General features: G+C 32.5%; 1 protein-coding gene, 3 long non-coding RNA genes and 1 other non-coding gene across 5 annotated transcripts; 3 read left to right on the plus strand and 2 right to left on the minus strand.

Moving 5' to 3' along the window:
- The first annotated feature begins 934 nt into the window (after nt 1–934).
- LOC121121398 (stress-induced-phosphoprotein 1) lies at nt 935–3,207 on the plus strand. The gene is made up of 2 exons (XM_040716306.2): nt 935–1,424; nt 2,346–3,207. The coding sequence occupies exons 1-2, from the start codon at nt 1,017–1,019 to the stop codon at nt 2,949–2,951; spliced, it is 1,014 nt and encodes a 337-aa protein (XP_040572240.1). The 5' UTR covers nt 935–1,016; the 3' UTR covers nt 2,952–3,207.
- On the minus strand, nt 3,154–4,800 carry LOC139905919 (uncharacterized). Its single transcript, XR_011781059.1, has 2 exons — nt 4,298–4,800; nt 3,154–4,236 (listed from the first exon to the last, which is right to left on the minus strand). It is a non-coding gene; the product is annotated as an uncharacterized lncRNA (long non-coding RNA).
- A 964-nt stretch (nt 4,801–5,764) lies between these two features.
- On the plus strand, nt 5,765–7,227 carry LOC121121397 (uncharacterized). The gene is made up of 2 exons (XR_011781060.1): nt 5,765–6,093; nt 6,158–7,227. It is a non-coding gene; the product is annotated as an uncharacterized protein (transcript).
- A 3,715-nt stretch (nt 7,228–10,942) lies between these two features.
- Nucleotides 10,943–11,606, minus strand: LOC139906054 (uncharacterized). The gene is made up of 2 exons (XR_011781254.1): nt 11,522–11,606; nt 10,943–11,031 (listed from the first exon to the last, which is right to left on the minus strand). It is a non-coding gene; the product is annotated as an uncharacterized lncRNA (long non-coding RNA).
- LOC139906053 (uncharacterized) lies at nt 11,023–11,729 on the plus strand. Its single transcript, XR_011781253.1, has 3 exons — nt 11,023–11,346; nt 11,399–11,538; nt 11,601–11,729. It is a non-coding gene; the product is annotated as an uncharacterized lncRNA (long non-coding RNA).
- The last annotated feature ends 8,975 nt before the right edge of the window (nt 11,730–20,704 follow it).

The raw sequence follows: 20,704 nt of genomic DNA on the forward strand, positions 1-20,704 counted from the left end.
TCAGCATGTGAGCCCTCAGCTCTAATAATTGCCTCAAGAAGAGGCCTAAATCCCTTGACTATGTACTCAGACTCGAGCTTGGTTCACTCCTTGATGGAAGCCTCTAGAGATTGGACACTCCTATGAGGAGTAGCACACACCCTCTCCCCAACACATGCCTAGATAGAGTAGGCCAAGGGGCTGCCACATACCGTGGTATCAAAAGTTGTCTTTCAGGAAGGCTTGGGTCTTAGCGGCGCGATAACAGAGAGCTCTGTCTTGAGTGAAAACAAAATTGTCCCCGAACTTCTCTCTGGCCCAATGTAGCACTTTCTAATCAAGAAGTTAGATGTAAGCATCTGCATTGAGCCCCGCCTTCCTCTCCACAAAAATGGACACCTGTGCTGGCCACTAGATTTTTGTTTGTTCTGAAGACATGTCTCACTAAAGCTGAGACATTATAGCGGCTGTTCTGTTTATTCACAATGGTATCAACGGTGAAAATGTTATCATCAGAAAAGAGCAAATCTTAAAGCTCGAATTATTGTTTGGTCTTGGGAAATTTAGTATCTATTTTCCTTTTTCCAACCGTCTCAATGATTTTTGAATTAATGTCATTCCGGATTCAAGGTAATATAATCAATCCTGTAAATAAACAGTACAAATAGGTCTATAACCGGCAATTGCAATTGTATATCTAGATGATTTGAGTATAGGTACTATCCCAGTTTAACTATAACTATTAGTTTATATTTATAATATATACTGCTAAATTTATAATAATAATTAATCATGACATTTGATATCCTTCATCTCAGCTTTTGCTCGAGCTAGAGTAAAATAAAAAATATAAATATTTCATTACTATCAATATTTGTTTTTAATTTTGCAATGACGTCATATGAAAATGAGAGGTTTGACGAGTTATGTAAGAATATTATGATTGAATTGGTACCTCTTATTTCGTATTTTGATGGTAGCAGTGGCCGGTGGGGGGAGAGTCTAGATCGATTCTTTTGTCAGAAGCCTGCGTTGGAATGAATTGTTATTCATGTCCTCTGTCTCCTTCTACAGCAGACGAACGAGAGGAATCAGCAACTCGAGCAAAGGAATCTGGAAACGAAGCTTATCGCCGTAGAGACTTTACTTCTGCCATTCACTATTATAAAAGAGCCGTTGGATTAAATCCTAAAGAAATGAACCACTTCTCCAATTTAGCAGCCGCTTATTTAGAGTGTGGCCAATACGAGGAATCCATTGAAGCGTGCACTCAAGCCATTAAAGCGGGAAGATCCTTTAAAGCCGACTATAAAAGGATGGCCAAGATTTATGCACGTTTGGGTAAAGCCAGAAAACGGCAAGGAGCTCTGACTCATGCCCGATCCGCGTATCAAGATGCTCTTATTCAATATCGAATACCGGAATATCAAATGGCACTAAACGAGGTAAAATATGGGCACGAATCCATTAATCATTTCAAATCTACAAGTCTGACTCTATTAATACTTGAAGTGGTTGCTACGACTACGCAATCCATTTTTCGTCTCAAATTAAAATTGGGTACCTTTTGTAACAGAAAGTGTACAAATAATCAAAAAATTGAACTGATATTAAAGGAATAATTACATTTCTGTAAATGCAATTAAATTAATTTATCTAATACTGGGCACTCGGTAGAACGCAAACCTCCACCTATTTTCATTTTTCCTTAATGAATTCTAATATCTATTGCACCCATGCTTTACTATGTGTTATAATATGTATTATGTGCCACAAAGAGAGGATTTCAGCTCTGCATCTCAATTTCTTCAAAAGTCATGATGATTTTTTTCTATTTGAAACATCTTTATTAAATCTACATAAAGACACGCATTTGAGCTCTGTGCATCAGTATCTTTCTAAGTTACTGTCGATTATCTATTTATAATTTAGTCTACCTTCACCTCTCAAAATTCAATGGCCTCTTACAGTGACCATATATAATCTTTGTATCAAGTTTGATTAAAATTGATTTGTAAATTTTGCGGTTATCATGGTTAACAACAGACAAACATTCAGAGGTCTAAACATAACCTCTGTTCAACTCCATTTGTGGAGGTACAAAATGTGCTGTAAAATGTTAACGTATACTTTTAAATGGGGTTTGTATTGTATTTCGATTATATAAATAATTTGCTCACATATTGTTTTTCATAAATATGTAGAGATAGTTTATTAATTTTTTTAAATGTGTAGAAACTTTTTTTATCTCTCTTAAGGATTCCTTTATTCAAATCCTTATTGCATATCAATTCCTTCATTCATTTACACAATTATTATAAATGGGCAAAGTATTTATTCTCATATTATTCTTATTTATTTTATAGGTCGAAATTGAAATTAAGAAGAAAGAAGAAGAAGCATATATCGATCCAGAAAAAGCAGAACAGGAACGAAGTCAAGGGAACTTACTATTTAGTAGTGGTGACTTTACCTCAGCTTTAAAACATTATTCCGAGGCAATTCGTCGAAGTCCTCATGATAGTAGACTTTATTCTAATCGTGCTGCTTGCTACACAAAATTGATGTCTTTTGACTTAGCAATAAAAGATTGTGAAAAATCTATTGAACTTGACTCCAGTTTTGTTAAAGCTTACTTGAGAATGGCAAATGCCCTAAGAGGAATGGGGAAAATAACACAGGCCATGGCAATATATGAAAAAGCGATTGAAATTGACTCGAATTGTGATGAAGCTATTGAAGGTTATAAGAATTGTTCTATACAAAATATTCCTGATCCAGAGGAAATTAAAAGACAGGCCATGAACGATCCTGAAATTCAGCAAATTTTGAAAGATCCATCCATCAGGCTGATATTACAACAAATGCAGACGGATCCTTCATCTGCTCGAGAATATTTAAAGAATCCGATTATCTCATCAAAGTTTATGAAGCTTAGAGAAGCAGGGCTGATAACTATCTCATATAAATAGTATTTCTTATGTATTACTAAATTTTCCTAATAATATGTTCCATGTATGTATGAATATTTGTACATTACAAAATATTCATTCAGATTTATATAATATGTTCAAATTACAATTAACTATTTACAAATTGATTACCAACTTCTCTTAGGAAGAAAAATATCATTTGTAGCTGTGCCAAAATAAAGGTGATAATTGTTCTGGCATCATCAGTTTTTTTTAATATTTATTTTAGCTATTTAAATATATTCAATGTTTTCTACTTGTTTTAAATATTTATTTTAAGAACCATAAATAATTAATCATTGATTGCAAGCAACAATGGCTGTTGGGCACATTTTATGTAGGCTTAGATAATTTATTTATCAAACGGAATCTTATAGTGTTTTCTTATAATTTTGCAAATACTAGTTTCAATATCAATGAAAATATTAATTATTTTATCTAAAAGCTTTTATGTATTATTTATATGGTACATGAGTGAATCAGACAAATTCTATAAAATTGTTTTATTTCATCTTTGTGTCGTAATCGTCGTGTAATTAGCTAGACGAATACATTTCGTCTAGTTATATCTGACGAAATTAACACATTGTGTCCTGTTATTTTGAAGATTATATTATCTTAGTTTGTCTACACAAAGTAGTATTGGATCGGTCCTAGGAAGATTTACTAATCAGTAAGCACTATCCCCCTGCGACTACATAAAGGGGGACTTACAATTTCTTTTTGACTCAAAAAACAAATAGACCCTAGTAGGTACGATTTGAGTTCCATTACACAGCAGAAGGAGGGAGGTGATGGAAGTGAGGAGTTGGAAAGACATTTCATTCATGGTCATTTGGATGGATTTTTCAACGTAGTAATCAGATATATGTACCTGCATCCATCCAGCCTTACCGTTCCTAGGAATATCCAATTAACACACCTTTTGATACTTTCTTCAGTGACATGATCTGTTCCAGGGATCTCGCCTTAAGAGTTGAGATCTCTTGAATAAGTGCTTCATTCGGTGGATCTCGTCTCCTTAAATGGAAGGATCGTTGAAAGTGCCTCTTCATGTCAAAGTCTGTGATAATGTCTTGTGATCTCGTTAATCATTGTCCTTATACATAAATTCCTCCAGATCTTCTACGGAATCATAGTGTACTTCTACATATAAGAACTAAGGAGTCCCATAAAACGACAGAAAGACCCAAGGAGTAACAAAGAGAGTTCTCATCCTCCATCCACAGGTCCTTCTTTGAAATTCTTGAAAGTCAACTCTACATCGTCTCCTACTGTAAGAAAACTATTTCATTAACAAGAGTCGTTCAGTGCCCTTGATGTATTGTATATAATGCAGAAATTACTCATCGCAACCATACTTATGTCGATTCCATTTATAAGTTGGACTTTTTAATACACTGTCTATACGGATACAGCCTCATCTTAGTTCATAAAAAACAATTTTTATTATTATTCTAGTAATAAATACTTTACTACAATTTCCTACACAATTATATAAAGGTTATTGAAACTGAAAAGATTGAAAATATCATGGAACAGGTAAATTCCGGTAGTTCGATGCTTAAATGCATTAATATTTATCCCTAAACACATATTAACACGATAATTCTTGCAGGATCTCCACACTAAGAACGATTATTAATAAATGTTTCCCATAACAGTTCTTATATTTAATTATTAGTTATTTTAAAAATACTCATTAATTACACAGATACAAACATTCTAAATTAAATGATAACTATTTATATTTTATCCTGCTTTTCTATAATTTATACCTATATATATATATATTATGAAAATATATTATAATTTTAAGATATAAATAAAACACTTTTATTAGAGTAAGTCCTTTATTAAACGAAACAAAATGAAAATTTAAGATTTAGAAGATAACTTAGTAATTTTTCTGGAACTTGCACTATGAGAATTCGACTTTTTTTTACCCTAGTAAAATTAGAAAACGGGAAATAAATATATGTATTTGGAACAATTGGATCAGTGCATACAAATTTTATGATGTTTTTATTTTCACATTTAATTAATTTATTTTCATTTAATACTCTTAAGTTTCTAGTATAAATTAATTTCTTCATTTATCAAAAATATATACGTAATATTAACATAATGATATGTTATGTTAATTAAAATAAATGTATTGAAAATTGTTTTTGTTTATAACTACTAAGGTAATATATGAAAATGAGATGTAATATATTCTAGCCTTATAGTCTTTTTTTATCGGTCCTATCTTTTTTACCATTCATCGGCCCGAAGAACCGATAAGTCAGTCATACGGTCCTTGCATTTTGTTATTTTCTTAACTTAGTAGTCAGGATTGAAGAATATAAAAACAATTAATATTGTGCATGGTAATTGAAGCTAGAACGTAGCCTAGCCCAATAGTAACATTGGCCTAACTCTGGAGAATAATATTACCATAAAAATTCCAAAAAGAGGGAGGAAGCGCGGAGATTGAAATTACAAAACCTCGTTTTGATGTGGGTAAAGCCTCAATAAATGAATCTTTGATATTTGGCAAGATTTGGAGACAAGCTAAGGAACAAAGTGAAGTAACTTGATATACCTAGATGGAGATTATGTTCTTAGAACAAGTAGAAATATATTATTAAAAAATATATATTATATAAAGTGACCAATTTAAATGCCCCCACAACAGCTGACGTTTTCTCGAGTCCATAACAACAATAACAACCTCCTCAATAAAAGTTACATATAATAATTAATAATATTTATTTTCTACGATGGTCTTTCGTTTATACACTTTAAATAGTCCTAGTTAGTGATGCTAATTGTAAGATTTTGTAGCTCAAACGTTATTGAGTTGGGAATTAGAAGAGTGAATTATCTGGGCCAACAAACGATACAAAATATCATTGAAATAAACGAGACCGAATTGGACATTTGGTTCTGCTAAAAAAAAAGACAGAAAGTAATCCTAAGTAATTCCGGAGTAATTCTTACCTATGTCCTTTTATATTTCCTTCTTCCGCCTCGTCACAGCTGTTTGTAGTTTTAGCTAATGTAATGTTAGAACATGACAGCTAAGCTGCTCTCCTGCTAAACATTCTTCTAATTGTAAGGATTACTATGTTGATTTTCGGTCACTTTGTTTTAACAGGTCCAAAATGCTACAATTTCCATCACAACTCACATTCTATAGTCGCTCATTAATCTCTTTCCAGCTAGTTTTGTGTTCCTTTTTGGACGTTTCTAGTTATTTGAGAAGTTTTATTATAACCTTCAAATGTGCTCTATTTCTTCTACACGCTTTGAAGACTTGTTGTTGGAAATGGAAGGTGTTCATGAGAAGATTAAAAAATACCAGTGTAGTCACTGCTCTAGTTCTTTTACACAATCTGGAGACTTGAAGAGGCATATTGATGGCGTTCATGACAAGATTAAAAAATTCCAATGTAATTACTGCTCTAGTTCTTTTACATTCTCTGGAAACTTGAAGAAGCATATTGAAGGTGTTCATGAGAAGATAAAAAAATACCAATGTAGTGACTGCTCTAGGTTTTTTACACAATCTGGAAGCTTGAAGAAGCATATTGAAGGTGTTCATGAAAATATAAAAAAATACCAGTGTAGTTACTGTTCTAGGTTTTTTACACAATCTGGAAGCTTGAAGATGCATATTGAAGGTGTTCATGAGAAGATAAAAAAATACCAATGTAGTTACTGCTCTAATTCTTTTACACAATCTGGAAGCTTGAAGCTGCATATTAAAGGTGTTCATGAGAAGATAAAAAAATATCAATGTAGTGACTGCTCTAGTTCTTTTACACAATCTGGAAGCTTGAAGAACCATATTGAAAGTTTTCATGAGAAGATAAAGAAATACCAATGCAGTGACTGCTCTAGTTCTTTTACACGCTCCGGATACTTGAAGACGCATATTGAAACTATTCATAAGAAGATTAAAAAATTTCATTGTAGTTCCTGCTTTATTTCTTTTACACGATTAGGAAGCTTGATGAGACATCATAAAAAATATCATAGTTAGATATACACAAGGCGAACTTTTACAAGACATAAAGTATATTTGACTAAGTACGAAAATATTTAATTTATATTCATTTTTTATTTTAAATGCATTTATATTTCATTTTTTGCTGGAAGGATAGTGTGGTTTGTTCAAAGTTCAAAGTGGATACTCCCATTTTGTTTACAGTATCCAGTTTAGTACAAATATAATTATATTTGAAATAAATAAATTTATATCTTAATAATTAAATATTTATATTCATAACTGAACTAGGTCTAAATTTATTGTTTCACAAATGTTGGATATTATTCTACTAAGGACCTTTGAGAGTTAAAAAGACTTGTTTGTGATTTAAGTCATTAGCTCTTTTACTCTTAACAATTACACTAGATTCTACAAATATTTGTACAAAATATTTGAATAATAAGTTATCGAAACTTTTATATATATATATATTTACATTGTGGAAAAATATCATAATCAATTATATTAATGAATGATAATCATAATAATTTTTACAAATACAAAGTTAGAATTTTTTATTTAATATTTCATGAGATTGGTTTGTTTAACTTTTCTTGGATATATTTTTGTTTTAATTTTTATTCGAATAAAGGTTGTTAGTTTGCACATTTTGTTTGGCATTTAATGCTTGTATAATTTCATTAAGTATTTTAGTTATACCGTTTTCTTTTTCTGTTGAATAATTATAAATATATCAATAATAGCGAATTTTAAAACATACATAAATAATTTACATTTATTTATTGTTTTACAAGACTATTTTAAAATACACACAAACATATAAGGATCTCAATAAATATTCACTATTTTTTAGTACTTTGATTTTTGTTTAATTGATATACATATACATATATATATACCGGGAGCGGGGCAAAAATCTTTACACTTCGTTTTACTAAATAAATCAAGGTTTTTTTTTGTGAATGCAGTTAAATTTCAGTCTGCACACTTTTGGACACTGGCAAGAAACCAACGGAGGAGAAGTTGTTACCAATGGTCCAGGCCAACTACTCCGAGATGAACGTGGTATTCCAGCACGATAGTTCATCTGCAAACAAGTCCAAAAAGGCCCAGAAGGATTTGGAGGACAACTTGCCTTTCTGGCCAAAGAAAATGTAGCCCCCCTACTCACCAGATACCAGCCCATTGGACTTCACTTTTTCGGTGGATGTCAAGTCCAAGGCCAGCACCGTCTGTCACCCAAATATCAACAACCTCAAGGACACCGTCAACCAGCACTGAGATGCCATGTCTGAGGACTATGTTCGCAATGGGTGCAAGGTCTTATGTGGCCGCCTGGAAGACATCATTGCTGCCATGGGGGTCAATGATTAGGGTAGCCAAGACATCTTATTAGTTATTTTTATTTTATTCACATACCCTAATACAATATAAAATAAATATTTATAAATTCTACATGATTTCTAAGGATTTTGTTAATCTTTTTCTATTACAAAGATAGTCTCTTTAACCGTCAATTTGTCTAAAGTATGTTCTTATTTGGTTGATTTGTAAAAAAAACCTTCTTCACTATCATTATTGGATGAATATGAAAAGGTATTGAATTAGGAATGACATCGAGTAAGGTTGGATATATTTAGACATAAGAAAAATTATTTTTGATTGATTTCCTTTTAATTCTCTATAGTTTGTAGTACTTAACTTTTTCATTTATCATATTAAGCTGTCTGTTAACAATTTATAAATGAAAATTTTCAGACACATTTTTATCGAGTTTTTGTTTCGAGGGTTTAGGAAATTTCGATTGTTGAATATACATGAAGAACGTAAAATGACACGGTAAAATGATATTTGTAATCTTTTAAAGATTGTTATAGTTTAAAATTTAGCTCATTATTGTCATACTTAATCTTGGCTTAAAAAATAGCCTCATCCATTTCTTATCAAATCGTATGAATCATCATAGTCACTTTTCTGTATGCCCTTTATTTTTCTAAATTATGAAATTGCTTGGATAGTATGGAACTAAAAAATAATGACGCATATAGAACTCTCTTATCTTTGAAAATATTATAATATTCTAACAAGTGATCGAATAAATTTAAATCGACTAATTTGAAATGAATCACAGCCTAAAATAAATAATTTTAATTCTGACATATTCAGAAAAAAATACTATATAATAAATAAATAATTTGAAAAGATTTTCATTTAGTATCTAAAAAGTAAGGATTCCTCAATAAAAAAATATCTTCCTTTTCGTAAGAAGAAATGTTAGTCACTTTCCCCAAAGCTTCTCAAACTGACTATCATGCAAGACTTCAAGTTTGTTATATTTACATTAAAAAAGAACATAAATGTATGAAATCAGTCATTGCGCAGTTAAGACTTTTTCGAACTCCCCTTAAGCTAATCGATAACTACGGTCAAAGAGTAATTCATGAACGGACTATATTCAAAGTTTAAAGTGTTATACTGATAATTAAACTTTCAGGCAATTGGAAATGGTGAACATAATGAGAATGCCCACTTTGAACTTTGGGCAAGCCACACTTTGATAACTCCTCGTCTGTCTGATGGGATATTCAAAACAGGAAAAATCAAAGAATAAAATAATTTCTTCTTTCCCCACAGGAATTTTAAAGTGTGAGGTGTGCATCATCCCAAGGTTAATAGAAATACAAGATTTTAGCATCATAACCAGTGATGTAATTCAATTTTTTTTAGCTGGCCCGTTTTTTTGGAATGGGTAATCTGAAGAATACCTTTTCTTTTCCTTCGCAGTTGTCATTACTATTTAATTCCTGAGTTTTGAATATCCTTCCTAAATAGAATCAATTATATTCAAAACCTGATTAAACATTCGTTTGTCTTCATAAAGAGGGTACCTCACAGAGAGTAACCTAAAGATTTGTTGGGGAAATTGTCACTATTAAAAAGTATGCTGGAAGTCCAACCTTAGGGGTTAAAGCGTTATGGTATAATTTTGAATTTCTATTAACATTGGTATAAGCGTGTATTTCTATTACCTTGCTTCATCCCTCTTTATTAGATCCCAGCCTAGCCACATACCTTTTGTGAGATACTTAATAAACTATGTCATTTCAGTTTTTGTAGTTTGTAGCTGGGGCAATTTTTTGGAATTGCTAATCTGAAGAATGATTTTTGTCACAACTATTTGTAGTTGATATAATAAAACGTCATAAAACGACTAAACTGCTTTCTTCCAAATCTTTAAATTGTCAGGGTTACCATGTTTATTTTTTTCATATATGTCCAAAACACACACGATTTTCATCACTACCCAAAATACGCAAAACGTAAAGATGTTTTTTTTTGTAAGAGAGCGAGGAAAACCGGGAGCGAGACATATGGTGCACCTAAATTAAGACCCATGTTAATATCTGCTGCCTTTCATATAATTTAGGAGGGATAAAATTAATAAAGAGGAGTTACCTTCTACGTTTAAAATAGGATTAGCAAAGAGGAAATATTATAATTAAAATTCATTTTGTTATGTACTTTTAAAACAGTTTACACCAGAGACAAATTATAAGACTTACTTCAGAAGGAGAAGTTAATACCATGACGACCTATTAAATAATCACAAAGAAAAGAAGAAAAAAAAGAGCACACGCAATAAGCGTTTTTCCTTTTCTAATCACTAAACTGGTTTTTTTTCATTACACAAATCCCTTTTTTAGCTATACCTAAGGGTGATAATTTTGGTAAGAATAGAAAAGCGTGCGAGGAGAAAAGAAGAAATACTTATGACATCATTGATTAAATAATATACATCTTCTTTTATCAATCATGAACGTTATCATTCCCGCCTTTATTATTCAATATTAATATAATAATATTAGATGGGGATAGTCGATAGAGAACGGAATAAAATGCAAAAAATAACGTCGCCTTCTGTCTGGATTTCTGAAAATGGAGGCCCAGGAATTTGGAAAATACTTACCGGATGAGAAACAGATGGTTTGTCGGATTTGTCGATATCAATGTGCCTTTAGTCCCCTTTCTAGAATTACACGCCACTCATTATCCTCATCTCATAACAAGAGTATGGATATTCATCTATAAAATCAATTTGACGATGAATACATCAAGTCAGACTTTAACTTTGATCTCACAACGATGCTTATTGCATGTAATATAACCTTATCCATTGCTAATCATCTACGTTCAAAAAATTTATGGAGAAATACAAGGGTAAACATATCCCTTCCCGAGGAACCATCATTAAATTAATGGAGGATGTTGGTACTGATGTCATTTATAGAAATACATATAAAAATGTTTTGAGTCATCCACACCAAATGACGATCAAGTTATCAGTAAAAAGTATTTACGAATATCGATATGGAACTCTGAATTTTGAACTATCTCACAGTAAGTATTCAATTTTTTTAAAATCCAACCATAAAATATGATTCTATTTTAGCTAAACATATCAAGAATTATGATACACAACTCAGTAAAGGGCAAAAACAACTGCTTAAATGGTCACAACAACAGGGGTAGTAGCTTTGGATGGTTTGCAACTAGTTTGTCTGAGACTACTTACTTCGCTTTAAGACTTGGGTATGATAATTAGGTTTTCCAATATTACGTAGTCAATAAATATTACTTTTTTATCACTTAAGGCTTAGCTATGGTTGATGGGCTCCAAGAAGTGGTGTTCAGAAAACTCATAAAAGGCAAAAACAACTGTTTAAATGGTCACAACAACGAGGGTAGTTACATTGGGTGTTGCATTATAATTAACAATTGTGTATATCCTTCATGATAATAGTATGTTGTTATATAATCATACCTAAATAACGGGGGGAAATCTTTTTTGATGCTCTTAATAGAGAGTAATATCGCCGGACATTACTACATAATCAGCTTTGCTCTAAATCTTTACGATTAATTTATTTCTAACATTTTTTTATTAATATATTTATTGTCTAATTTTATGATTTCGACATTTACTTTATTATTAATAATTAGTTAGATCTCATCGGTAGAGATATATCTATCCTGTGCACAATTGTATATAGCAACTTCCACATGAAGAAGAGGGGTGATTATCTTTTTGATTAAACTCCACGTCTCGCTTGTGTATTGCAACCTAAAGTTACGACAATTTAACTGAATTCCGATGTTAGAACAAGAAAAAATTATCAGGATAATCTATTATTTCAATATTCTGTATTTATAATTTATTATTATTAATAGTTATATGATTTTAATTGTTTAATTTTGTATATTTAACTTAAATGTTTAATGGTTTATTTTTTAGTATGTAGATTATATTTAATTAAAGCCTTCTTTTTTAAACTTTGAGCTTCAAATATATTCCAAATACTCTACTTTGTCGTTTCATTAGCTATTATTCTGAGAATAAGGTTCATAATGAATTACAATTTCATGGAGTGTGACGTTTTCAAATCTACTGTAACAGATAAAAAAAATCGTCGAAGTCAATTATGCATATGTAGTATATCTTCATTAAACATTTTGCTAATAAATACATTTGTTATACCCTCAAAAATCATAATAAAAGGCAGATGATAATCACATCAGTATTTTAAACAATGATACCATATGTCTTTTTCCCCCTCCTCCTTGCACGCGTTTCATCTCTACAATATTATCAACTATAAATATTACTATGGTTTGGTATAATAATCTAACCAGGATAGTTTTCATATTTATTAATTTTTATATTTTAAAAGTTTGATTGATGGATTAACTTTTCTTTTTTTAGATAAACATGAAATAAATGAAAATGGGATTCTAAAAGCTGTTCGTACTCAGATTGGAAGAAGGTATGGATTTAAATCTAACATTATTTTATTATTTTGACGTATACTTTATTATTAATAATTATTAAAATCTCATCGGTAGAGATATATCTATTCTGTGCACAAATGTATATGCAACTTGCACATGAGGAAAAAAGGGTGATGATATTTTCGATTAAACTCCACGGCTGGCTTGTGTTTTGCAACCTAAAGTTATGACATATTGAGCTGAATTCCGATGCTAGAATAAGAAAATATTATTAAGATTCCGTATTTATAATTTATTGTTATTATTAGTTATATGATTCTAATGGTTTAATTTTGTATATTTAACTCAAATGTATGATGGTTTATTTTTTATTTTTTAGTATGTACAGGGAGCGAGGATCAAGTCGTCACCTACTTTAACACATGTAGCTTTACATTATCAAATAAAAAACTGGTTACCAAATAGGAAAGCTATTCTCGTCAGCTGACGATACGTAGTTCAGTTAGCATCATGGCATCATCATATGAGGAGATAAAGAGCGATAAGTGGAACGAGGAGCTTTCGAGGTCCGCCGTAGTCATGGCATTGGTTAATAATGGAGGTGAAATCTCCAATTCAACGATTGCTTCAAGCTTAGGAGTGAATTCACGGACTGTTCAGCGTATCCGTAAGAAGCTAGAGGACACCTGGGATGTTGATGCCACCATAAAGAGGGCACCCAAGGAGGAGGGCGCCGACAGGAAGGTCAGGGACACCGACTTTGTCGACATGGTGAAGAAGATGGTTGAAGATGACCCTAACAGGTCCATGAAGGCCATGGCGTGGCCGGAGACAGGTCCTGGGTGTGGCAACAGGACTCAGCACCCTACCATGTGTCTAAAATATCCATGCAGTGGCTAACCGAAAACTGTTATGACGTTGTAACCAAGGATTTGTAGCCTCCTAACTCTCCCGACCTTAATCTTTTGGACTGTTTTGTCTGGGGCTATGTCGAGAGACATACCAACAGACATCCCCATAGCACCAAGGCCAGCCTGATGGACTCCATCAAGGAGGTATTCGGCAACATGGACAATGAAATGGTCAGAAGAGCCTGCGGCCGGTTCAGAGGCCGTAATTGATGCAAACGGTGATTATATCGAATGAATGGCTACTCTATACCTATATGCTCGTCATAGTTTTGATTTTCAATAAAAAAGTTAAAAAAGGTACATTTTGTGTTGTTTCTTGTATAAGAATATTTTGGCGACAATTTGATCCCTGCTCCCTGTAGATTATATTTAATTTAAGCCTTCTTTTTAAACTTGGAACTTCAAATATATTTCGAAATACTCTACTTTGTCGTTTCATTAGTTATTATTCTGAGAATATGGTTAATAATGAATTACAATTTCATGGAGTGTGACGTTTTCAAATCTACTGTAACGGATAAAAAACGTCAAGTCAATTAATTATACGTAGTATATATTCATTAAACATTTTGCAAATAAATACTTTCGTTATACCCTCAAAAATCATAATAAAACAGGCAGATGATAGTCACATCAGTATTTTAAATGATACCATAAGTCTTTCTCTCTCCCCCCTCCCCCATCTCCTTGCACGCGTTTTTCTTCACAGAATTATCAACTTTGGGCCTATACCTATGTATACTGTATAGCATACAGGGTGGGGATTTTCAATCTGGAAATTGATCTGGCACAGGCTTTGATGTGGAACTCCTTCACCATGTTGGTCACTGCTTCGAGAATTAAAGGTGAAAGGAGTCAACACTATTTAGTGAAGGTTTATTAGACTCTCCCTCCAAGACGCCCCCTCAAAGGGTTTCCAATGTGGCGAACTAGGAGGCCACATTTACATTCATTTTAAACGCTTATTCAATAAATATACTATCATTTATTAGCCCAAAACGATCATGAGTCTTCCTTGAATGTGATCCCAACCGATCGGACTCTTTGGAAGCCTTAGTAATATCTTACAGAGTTGATTTGGGCAGCTTCGTAAACTGCTTAGGCGTGAGCTCGGTACGGAGGCACCCACTAATGGATGCAAATCGTTCGTATTCGAAGAACATCTTAAGGATTTTATATTTATTCATATACAGTCTTGTCAGCTAAATCAGCAAAAACACAAGATTGCCGAGATATTGAGGTCTAAACTTGTTCCGGATTGTAAATCCCCACCTGCCATTATTTTAAATTTTTAAAGGTGATTTGATGTACACTCAAAAACACGGGGATTTTTTTTTAAAGATTTTTTGTTGTTGTCTTTTACCTTGAAATAACTCAAGCAATTTTTCCAATCGGCACGCACACCCTCACTTGCTTCATCTGAATATGGACCCAGTCCAAACTCTTATTTCTTGCAAATCATTGCAATTTTGGAGTAACTTTTATCTCAATTTAAAAAATATTTACTAGCTACTAGACAATATATCTTTACAAATGCAACCGCTTTTGACTTTATTAAATGTATAAAGAGCTAAGAAAATTAGTGTCAGATGACAGGTATATTTCTGCTGTTTGTACAAACAGTTCAACAGTTTGTTGCATTTGGATCTCTTCTATACCACTCCTGCAGTTCCAAAGTCTTAACGATATTGCAATTTGCAACCCATTTATATGCAACATTGTTACTCCAAGCAAAATTAACTCCATCAAAAATTTGATTAATAGCTTCCAATATCAAATGTAGCTCTGGAGGAGGAATGAGTTTAAGAAGCAGTGTATTTAAATCTCCATGTAACATAGAAGATGAGGATGAATACAATTGAAAAAATATTTTGCCGTGTTCTACGTCCTCCCAAAATACACCTTTCACGAGCATCCATTTTTTTTCTATGTCTATTCCAATATTTTCTTGACTTTCTCACAGATTTCGAGATGTATGTCCTTGACAATGAGAACAATCATCAATTTTTTTACCACACAGGCAAATATTATAAATAGGCTTTTTCACTGTATTTATGTAGTGCTTCGGAAATCCACTACAACCATCTAAACTATGAATTACTTTACATCTGGATCATCGTTTATATAATACTAATATGGGATGACAGTAGAAATATACAAATACATAGGTTTATTGTTCAATTAACTCTTTGAAACTTTTCAGGTTTTAATTATGATGGGTACAAAGTTGGATTTTTTTACGTCTTCTGCATTACTTCCAGTTGAAGTTTTAATATGTATCGATATCTCTTCAAACGTGAACATACACAGGTGGTTATGTGTCTATCAACCCAGAAGGTTTAGTTTGACGTGCCATCCTAAACAGGTTGCGAATATAATTGATATCAGATAATGGGTATAGAGTCCATGTTGCATGAGAATTGATCACAAAAATATATATAAAAATATGAGAAATGAATTTTACATGGAGTTTTATAGTTTCTTGGATCTCAGAACCCATATTGGGTAACATATCCTTCGATGTTAATGATTTAAATGTAAACTATAAGTGTATTAAGAGTCAAGTGTCCCTCTCTTAGTTCAGCCGATCATGTTCACGACCCTGTAAACATTCCTGAAGATAACTATTACGTGAGATTCCTCCTCTACAGCAGCTAGAGGGAGAAGAAAAAAGGGAGGGGGGATGGAATCCATTTTATCTGCTGGTATTATCAGAATTTCCAAATCATTGACTGCACCTCTATATTTTGACCCTTATTTATAAGAATAGAGGAGATTGGCGTATGGTTGGAGACTATAGTTCTTTATACTTTAAGACTGTTCCAGCTTGTTATCTTATTCCTCATCTCCAAGATGTGTCTGATTTCCTTCATGGTAGCAAATTATATAGCAGGATTAATTTGTGCTGTACATATTATAAAATACCCGTAAACAAGGACCACAAACACAAAACAGCTGTCATCACTCCTTCTTTGGGTCTCTACTAATTCAATAAAATGTATTTCAGTTTACGGAACGCAGGAACAGTCTTCAAGCGTATCATGAACAAAATCTTGGGACATTTAAGCGACATATTGGTATTTAGAAGCCACTAGGAGCTTCATAAATAATATTTTTCGAAAATTCAACAAATTCCTTGGCTTCCTCGTCTTTTCAGAAGGCAATTAAACCCACCGAAGGAAAACATGTCTGAAATTGATAATTTTATTCTATTATCAGATCCTTAAGTACTCGGATGTTTCTTCGAAATGGGTGTGTTTTATAGACACCGAATACCATAATAAAGGGGAAAAATCATCTCTAAAATGGAAAAAATGAAAGTCTCCCTTTTTATTCTCGAAATTGATAACCTTCCAAATTGTAAGGATATTTCAAGTCATGCAGTCGGGCATACTTTGCATCAAATGGTCGAGGAAAGGCCTGTTCTTTCAGTTTCTTTTCTAAGAAACTATCCGACACCAGAAGTGCTACTCAGCATTCGATTGTGAGTTACTGGCAGCGTATCTAGCTGTATTATATTTTAAATATATTATTGAAGGCGAAAGTGTAACCTTGTTTACGGATCTCAACATATACATAATCATGAAATATATTCAGGACATCAAATATACCCAGGCTGGGTGCGGATCATTTGTCTCGTCTCTTGAATGATTTGTCTAGGAGCGCTACAGACTTGAATATTGAATAAAAGTTGTGCGAGCACTATTTTCAGATGACTTTGTTAAATAAACGTCCTCGTTTAAATTTTACACTTCAAAAAAATAAAAAAGTGTACCACCAGATAAGATCAACCCTGTATTGGTATCGAGTAATTTCTTCGATGTTCCTGTTTACAATGGAAAGTAATATTGAAGCTACGTGATGGAGCTGATTGAGCAATAGCGAGAAATTAACGTTGAATATCCCTCGAAAGGCTCTAATCATGCAAATGATGTATTATAATTGATTGTTTATCAAGATGATTATATTCTACACATATGTATATGCTGTTTTCGGTAGCACACATATTAATTGGTCACACATCAAAGATTAATAACTCTATTTCGTATAATCAGAATCGATTTATTTTAACTAAACGAAACAAAATATTCATTTGAGGAACTCAAGTCTAATTTCATTTTAACCTTTCACCTTTAAAAAACAGCTGAACATACATATTTTTTCTGCGTTACTTTATTTACTGGAAAAGGTTGACCCATAGCATAGACAATATAGGCAAATGATAAGTGTCCCGTTAATTCAGGGGTGTCGTAAGGGGTGCGAAAAAAAAGTGACCTCGAATTTCGGCTTTAGACTTTCGGGTCGGGCTCAATTTTTACATTATAGTTTGGACAAGTTGGGCCTATAAGATTATGCCCTGATTGCTCTTTAATTTTTATTTGTTGGGCCCAATGGGGGTTTCATTTTTATATTTACTCGTTGATTTTTTTTTGAGAGGCCTTCTGATTAGTTTTTAATTGCTTTGTCAAAAGGTTGTTATTCCTCGTGTAAGGTCATTTCCCATATACTCACAGTGTTTTTAGTTTGTCTCTAGTGTTAACCTCTTCAGACAGGTGGGTTCTTTTTTTTTTTTTTTTTTTTAATATCATTTATTGTTAAAGACAAGATTAATACAAGACTTTTGGGTGCTTGTCGTGTTAGAAGATAAAATTAGTCCCGAATCAATTGGTGTATATTTGGTTAAAACCCGACTTGAATGTACTGCTCCCGTAGCAGTGCTCCGACCAGTTCAAAACTACATTTCTTATTAGGAAAATAATAAATACATATAAACAGTATACAATATATATATCGGGGGTAGGCAACCTTTGAGACATGGAGTACCAACTTCAAAATTTCTAATCAATGAGTGTGCCACTATCAACAATAATGGTAAAAAAACACTCACAATCTACTGAAATATTTTCTAATTTACGCGTGTCAGTCAATATGCCTCCGCGTGCCAGCAGTGTCACGCGTGCCATATGTTGCCGACCCCTGATGTATATATTTGTGCAGTTGTAATATTTTTTGTAACACTTGTCTTTATTTTTATTTTTGTGCATAGTTCAATTTCATATTTTCCATTGGTTATTTGACGTTAGACTTTTTGTTTCTTTAATATATTATTTGAGGTATTTATAGTTTCTCGGAATATAATAAAATTCTAAGGCAATTTATATATTTAGCTTTATTTGACATCATAATATTGAATATATATATTATTGGCTAATATTTTGCATACGGCTACAAATGGACTCGGATTGGCCCTGTTCGATTGCATAGCTGATCACAGTACCACACAAATGTATTTTAAATAAAAGAAGAAGCGTCAATCGTCAAACATCATCCAATCGCCTTTTTTGGACTTTTCAACTTGCTTTGCCTGAGGCCTACAAATGAATAACTAAAAATAACCATCTCGAAGATAAATCCATAAAATTGACGAAAATTATGTACTCAAATACTCGCAACTGCAAGTTATAGTTTGATTTTAATATTGCAATAATAAACCCTCCAGGGCTTGCTAGGCCCATTCATCAAGCTGTGTAACCTACCGGCCTTAAAAAACATATTTATATATCTGACTTGATGAAATAAATGTAAATAATTATTGGTGGGCAACTTTCCAAATATATGACGGTTTGATTACATAGTGTTTTGTAGTTTCAGTAAATTAATTACCTTGGATTGGAGTTCAAGATGAGTCTATATTTAAATATAAATTATATATAATACTTTCCCCAAACTTAGAGCAAATAAAGAATGTATTTTACAAAATACGGATTTACAGAGAGAAAAAAACTTGTAGAAGGGGTGCACGGAAGTCTAGAAGTGTGTTGGGGGTTCCCATAGAAATGCTGGATTTTCATTACTTAAATGGGAGAAATCAATTTCACGTCATTTATATTTAATGTTGATAAGTTCTTAATATTAGACGCAGTCTAATTTTTTTTTCAATCAGTTGCTTAGTTTAATTGCACAATTTGCTGGAAAATAAATAATCTCAAAATAGCCTTTAAAATGACAAATGTGGTGTAATGGATCAAATAAAAGGTATAATTTGTCAATGCGAAAAAAATATATAATTTTTTTTTTTGGCCCCCTTCCCAAATGATGACGTTGACTTTGTGGATTACCTTACTTAGCCTGATTGATATAGTGTGATTAGTATATGTAGTAATAAGTACAGTCAATTTCCCGCTCCATCATTATTATCATAGTAAGATAAATAGAATTATAATTATCAGGATCTTTCTCGAAAGCAACGAAACATTCATATTATAATTATGTAGTATATAGAAGTATTTTTTAAATAATTTTTCCTTTTTTTTCAATTATTTTCACCATTGTCAATCTGATTTCCCGCTATCTCCTTGTCTTGAGCAATGGCGAGTAACCCTTTGCTAGTAAAACTATATTTTAGCCATCATCAAAGATACTAATTATAACTATAATCAAGAAAAAAAGATGTAGTAATCTTTAGAAAAATACTCAAAAATCGACCTCTTAAAGAGCAGAAAAATATAAACGTCAAAATGAACCCCGTTAATATTTTTTCTCCGTTCATCGTTCAAAAATGAACGGAAAATGTGAACGCCGTTTGTTTTCTCTTCAATGTCCCAGCCTACTTATTGTATATGAAATGCACATATTTACTTATATTTACTGTTAAGGAAATTGTCTGGCTCTCAGGGAATTACATTTTAAAATATGTGGTGTTCATGGTTCCCTCAGCCAAAAAGGTTCCCGACCCCTGTTCTATACTAATATAGCAAGCTTGTATTATTATAGCAAATTTTGTCCCTTCGTTGACGCTTAATAACTCCGAGCCATGGCGGGCACAATCGCTTGTATCTTATATCTATAGTTGAGTTTAGGGAAAAGTACGGCGCTCTTAAAGCTCTTTAAACCAAAATATAGCTACGTGTTTGCTGATGTATAATGCAGTGTATGAATAGAAGGCCCGGAATTCGCAAATCTTCCAACTGAGTCCTGATATGCCCCAACAGATCCTTCCTCATTCCAGCTATATTTTTTTCTGCATCAACAGTAATACCTCAAAGCTGATTGCACTG

This window comes from Lepeophtheirus salmonis, chromosome 7, assembly GCF_016086655.4.
Source record: "Lepeophtheirus salmonis chromosome 7, UVic_Lsal_1.4, whole genome shotgun sequence".
In the NCBI taxonomy this organism is placed as follows: domain Eukaryota; kingdom Metazoa; phylum Arthropoda; class Copepoda; order Siphonostomatoida; family Caligidae; genus Lepeophtheirus; species Lepeophtheirus salmonis.